Below are 6,051 nucleotides of genomic sequence, written 5' to 3' on the forward strand. Positions count from 1 at the left end.
ATCATTCTAATTTTAAAGTATTGATTTTTAAAAAGTAAAAGTATCAATCAGGTTCAAAAGACTAAGATTTTATGGAAATAAGTAATCACATAAAATGATATACCTATGTCAGTTATTTCTATAAATGTGGAGCATTTGTGGACGTTTATATCTTTAAACTAGTAAGAACTATTCAGTGCAGGAATTTAAAGTTCACATTTATATTGTTGGTCAAAATTTCATAGAAACTTAGTTTCATCATCTAGTCTGCCCTTTCAACTGATAACAAGTAACACTAGCTCTATGACCATGGACAAGTCACTTACTTGTGCCTTGGTTTCTTCTATAAAAAATAAAGGTGTTGGAGCCAATGGACTCTGAGGACACTTCTGGTTCTAAATCTATGGGATTATATGATCCTTCATCTTTTATTTTTTAAGGCATATAGGTTTAAATGACTTGCCCAGGGTTATCCAGCTAGTAAAGCATCTGTGGTTAGATTTGAATTCAGGAAGATGAGTTTTCCTGACTCCAGACCCAGTACTCTATCCTCTGAACCATCTAGCTGTCCTGCAATATTTCATCTTTGACAGATGAAGCCTGTGCTTGAATTCTCCTTGTGACAGGGAGCTCACTGTCTTTAGAGAAGGCAGTCCATTATATTGTGGGGCAGCTCTGACGGTTAGCAACTTTTATCTGAATGATGCTTTGCTTTAGTAGATAGAATCAAGAAGGCTCCAGTTCAGATCCCACCTCTGGCACTTAGAAGCTACATAACTAGGGACAAATCTTTGACCCCCAATTTCTCTTCTGATACACAGAGATAATGATATCTAGAGCAGTTATCGATCAAATAAAATCCAATTTAGCACTTTATAAACCTTAAAGTACCACATAAATGCTAGCTATTATTGTTTTTAACTCATATTGTGCCTTACAATAATGGTATGGCCAAAATGAGAGAATGTATATGGAGCACTTTATAACCTTAAAGCACTTTATCAGGCTATTACTATACTCATCTGCCTCCTTTTGATTTCCACCCTTTAGATTTTTCTCTGCCTTACAAAGTCACATAGACTAGAGTCAGACCCTCCTATTGATGAGAGCTTGTCAGATATTTGAAGATAGCTCATTGTGATTTCACTGCCAACTTTCTCTTTTCTAGATTAAAGCTCACCAGTCCCTTCTAGAGCATTTTTCCAGATTGTTCAATAGAGAATCATGGGATCTTAGCTTTAAAGCTACAAGCCCTTGAGACCATCTGGTCCAGTCTCTTAATAGATGAAGAAATTTAAGGACTCGACCAAGATGTGAAGCTGGGTTTTGGTGACTCTGGGTGTAGCACTGTATACTCTAAGCCAGGCTTCCTTTCTCAATGACCATCTCAGTCATTCATCTTCTGATTCTACTCCACCTTGCTGTTGTGCCTCAGAATGTATTTCCTGGAATTGGTCACATTTTTCTCGAAGTCGTTCTTGCTTGTTACCTCCCTATTCTTGTAAAAATTAAATTTATATCTCTAATAATAAAAATATTATAGTTTATGAGGTTTATTAAGTATCATTAGAAATCAAGGAATAAAGAGGATACAAAATAAAAACCACATGCCCATGGCTGATTAGCCCATTTAAAATCCCTGCACTTTGCTTACCACCATACTTGATGCATCATGCAAGAAGAAATGATGCGAGAAGCGTTATTGCCAACTGTAAAGATTAAAATTTTGGGGAAGCTGAGGCAGGTAGAAATTAGTTTCTCTCTGCAAGGAGTATTATATTTTTATGAGGTTTATTGAAGATTAAAATATAAAGAAAACACAAGTAAGAAAATAGCTAAATCCCATCCTCCAAAGAATGGTCTGAAAGGTGTAGTAGTTTTGAAATTCACACAGTTAAATACCAATAATGTGATCTCGCCAACATGGAGATGCAGGAGAATTCTGGGAAATACCAAGGACTTCTGGGGAATGAAGTCTAAGGTTCAAAATCTCCATTTATACATTCTAGGCACAACACACTTGGGAAGGGTCTATCAGGGGTCTCTATTAGTCATTGTTCCCTAGAGCAAAGAGCTGTAATGAAAATGAACTGGCATTTCACAAGTTCAAGTGAAGCTAACATGTTCTTTTTGTTCTGTGAGTAATTTTCAGGCAGCAGCAGTTTTGCTGGAACTACCTTTCTTAATCTAACAAAAAATTATGCTTCACAAAGAGTCTAATGAATGCATTTACTAAATGTTCTGTCTATGGACATTATGACGGAAAACAGCTTTTATTTTTGTAGCACTTTGAGGTTTACAAAATATTTTCATTTTATAACCAGTGAGGAGTAAAAATATTAGCCCCCTGTTCACAGAAGGGGATCAGAGAAACTCAATTATTTGCTTAGGATCTGACTGCTATTTTCAAAGGTAAGATTTAAGCTATATCTCTGGAAAACAGATCTGCGACTCCTTAGACAAACTAAGGTATTTACTGGAGCCTCAGTTTGCGCATCTGTAGTTTTAGGTTTAATCCTGTCTCTGGGAACAATTGTAACAAGTAAAGCTTAAAGCAACACTTTTAATTGGATGCTTGGACAAGGCTAAAGGCTCAGGGTAAAACTGTTACTTAAATAAAAAAACAATCTCTTCTTCCACATACATGTCATTAATATGTGTGACAGAGAGATTATTTTGTTAGCAAAAATTGTAATAATTTCCATTGTTTTATTTTGCTTTTTTAACAGATGTTTGTGGTATACTTCACTGTTTTTGGAGGGTTAATGGCCTTTAACTACCACCGGGAGTTGCAAGTATGGGCAATTCCTTTGTTATTGGTGGCTTTTTTTGCCTATTTAGTGGCCCACAATTTCTTATCAGCGTTTGAAACTGTGCTGGACACCTTGTTTTTGTGCTATGTCATTGACATGGAAACAAATGATGGATCACCAGAAAAGCCCTATTTTATGGATCAAGAATTAATGGTAAGCACACTGATTTGCATGTGGATTTATATTGAGGCATTCCACATATCAAGACTGTGTGGCTCAGTGGGTTCGAAAGGCAACATGGGGCAGAGTACTGAAGTTGAGGTCAAAAGATATGGATCCAAATCTGAGCCCCGCCACTTGCTACCTGTGTGGCTTTGGGCAAGTCATTTATGAATCGTGAAAAACCAAAGCACACTTTTCCCCTGAAAAAAACCCTCCTAAAAAAGGTCCTCCTGCCCACCTACTCTGCAGAGGTATTACTTGAATCATTATGAAACCTTTACTGAAAATCACGACAATGATTGCTGACATGAACGTAGTCCTTTACCGTCTGGAACATACTAGTTCTGTCAGGAGCCAGCAAACAACTGTTTCCCAACCATTTGATCTTCAATAGATTTTTTAATGCAAAATGATTATATAATATATGCTGAAATTACACATAAGTATATATCTCTGTTCTTTTTGGTCTCTTGTCAAAATATCATTACAAGTAACATTATGATTGGTATTATGAAACTCATTGTGGCATGGAGAAAAATTCTGGATAGCTATACTCTAGAATCACTGAAGCCTAGATTTAGAACTGGAAGGGGTGTCAATGGCTGTCTAGTGCAGCTAATTCACAGTTGAGGATGCTGAGGTCCAGGCTTATTAAGTGACTTGCCCAAGGTCACACAAGTACTAAGCATCAGAAGTGGGATGTAAACCCAGGTCCTCTGACTTTCAAAGCCAAAACTCTTTCCATTGTACCCAACAGTACAAAGTGGAAAGACTTCCAAAAATGGGCTCAGACATGGTATGTCACTTGAGGACTAGCCTAGCTGGGTTCACAGAAGCATATTATCGCCAGCATGGCTGTTGAAGGATGAATTTTTGGGCTGCAACAACTCCCAAAGACTATCTTGTAGGGAAGGAATCAAAGGGTTGGAATCTTGTCCAGATTATAAACTGCTTGAAGGCAGAGGCTATCTTTGGCTTGTGTATGTTCCCCAGGATGTAGCAGAATGCCTGGCACATAATTGACATTAATAAATGTTGCTGGATGGATGGATGGATGAATGGATGGATGGATGAATGGATGGATGAATGGATGGATGGATGGATGGATGGATGGATGGATGGATGGATGGATAGATGGAGGAAATGCCCAAACCAAAAACATCAGATCAAGTCAATGAGCTTGTATTGAGTACCTACTGTATATTGATGTATTGAAATATCCCATACTAAAAGACATCTCTATCTCTCATGGAAGCCATTCATTCACAATGTAAAGCGGTATTTTATAGTTTATATTGGTATGTCACCTAAAAGACATTATTTATTATGGTATTAAAAAGCTAACTAGAGGGGCAGCCAGATAGCTCAGTGGATAAAGCACCAATCCTGGAGTCAGGAAGCTCTGGGTTCAAATATGGCTTCAGATACTTCCTTGCTCCCTAGGCAAATTACTTAACCCCCTTTGCCTAGCCCTTGACCTTCTGTCCCAGAACTTACTAGGACAGAAAATAAGAGTTTGTTGTTTTGGGGTTTTTTTTAAGCTAACTAGATATTCTTATGCTGTGCGCTGCATGCTTTCTTTCTTTCTTTTTTTAATAACCTATTTTAATTCATTCATATCTGATTAAGCAGATGAACATTTCTGAAAATTAATTTCTCACATGGCATATGGCAAATTGGTCTGTTAGCACTGGAAACCACTCCCCATCTTTTTTTTTTTTTAACAGAGCTTTGTGAACAGAAGCAGCAAATTAATCGATTCAAGGATACGAAGAAACAGAAAGTCATTAGGGAATGAAGATGGAACAGAACTCCAGCCCATTGTGAGATAGGAGACATTTCCTTATTGTCCTGTGTTTGTGCTTATTTTGGAAGAACCTTATTACTTTCAGCCTTCATTTTTGCAGAATAAATTTTTAGAAATGTTTGACTATCTTTCTCATTTTTAAACATAAATTATGCTGCTAGGCATGTGTTTATTAAAGTCAATATGTTATCATATTCTATGAATGGGTTAACAAAAAAAATATATCTTAATTCCCAAAGTGGCTATGGCTTATCTTTAAGATAAATATTTAAAACAAGGCTTCTTAACTTTAAGTCCAGCTCTGTGGAGATTTCCAGGAATACAGAAAACTTGGATGGGGAAAAAATATTCATCTTCATTTTCATCAACCTCTAAGTAAAATTTAGCATTTCTTTTGTAAGATTAAAATTAATATCTAATAACTCCAACTATTATATTTTATAAGATTTATTAATAATCACTTGAAATAGAGGAAAAGTATAGTCTGAGTAAAGAGCAGTTTTTCCTTACTGCATTCACAGGAAAAGAGAGCCAAAAGGGGCAGAGCTACACAAAACTTATATCCTCCCTACATAAAGATATAACATGAGGACAAAAGTGAGGTTCTGGGAAACGAAATCCTGGAGTGCAAAATTCTAATTACACACTTTCCTTTATGGGAGTAAGCAATAAACATTCTTGTAGAAAGAGGTCCAAAGCTTTTCCAGACTGCCAAAGGGATCCATGACACACAAAAAATGAAGAACTCATGATTTAAGGGATATAATACTACAGGTTCAGAGATTTAGGGCTGGAAGGGACATTGGGGCCATCTAGTCCAACCCCACTGCCATCATTTTACAGCTGAGAAAACCAACACCTAGAGTTAAAAGTTTAAAGGATTTGCCCAGAATCACACAAGCATGTATTAGAACTGGAATTTGAACCCAGAGCTTCTGAACTCAAAAACCAATGTTCTTTCCATGACATAGTACTATGTCAAGTGAGATAATAGATGCAAAAGCCTCCGACCAACAATTTATAAAGTACTGCAAAATACAGGGTCTAAGTAAACAAAGGAATTTATATATAAAATTTAGTTTACACATGGACAGATGAAAAAATCATTAAATTTGTCTTTTAGGCTGAAAAATTATCAGTTGCCATTCAATACATAGCTAAAATATTTATTAAGCATGGTTTGATTTAATTTATATTTATTTTAAATACTTAAGTATATTTTATTTATAATAAGTTATAATCTAAATTATTTTAATTTTAATTTTTATTATTTATTTTAATTTTATTTTA

General features: G+C 35.9%; 1 protein-coding gene across 2 annotated transcripts in view; it reads left to right on the forward strand.

Annotated features, from left to right (window-relative positions):
- SLC44A3 (solute carrier family 44 member 3) overlaps positions 1-4,881 on the forward strand; it is a 103,281-nt gene extending 98,400 nt beyond the window's left edge. For both annotated transcript variants that reach the window (XM_007485002.3, XM_001381780.5), the window contains 2 exons: positions 2,709-2,945; positions 4,682-4,881. In XM_007485002.3, the coding sequence (XP_007485064.1) occupies positions 2,709-2,945; positions 4,682-4,786 (342 nt within the window). In that variant the 3' untranslated portion in view covers positions 4,787-4,881. The remainder of the gene's footprint in view (positions 1-2,708; positions 2,946-4,681) is intronic.
- Positions 4,882-6,051: the final 1,170 nt, after the last annotated feature.

This window comes from Monodelphis domestica, chromosome 2 (genome assembly GCF_027887165.1).
Source record: "Monodelphis domestica isolate mMonDom1 chromosome 2, mMonDom1.pri, whole genome shotgun sequence".
Lineage (NCBI taxonomy): Eukaryota > Metazoa > Chordata > Mammalia > Didelphimorphia > Didelphidae > Monodelphis > Monodelphis domestica.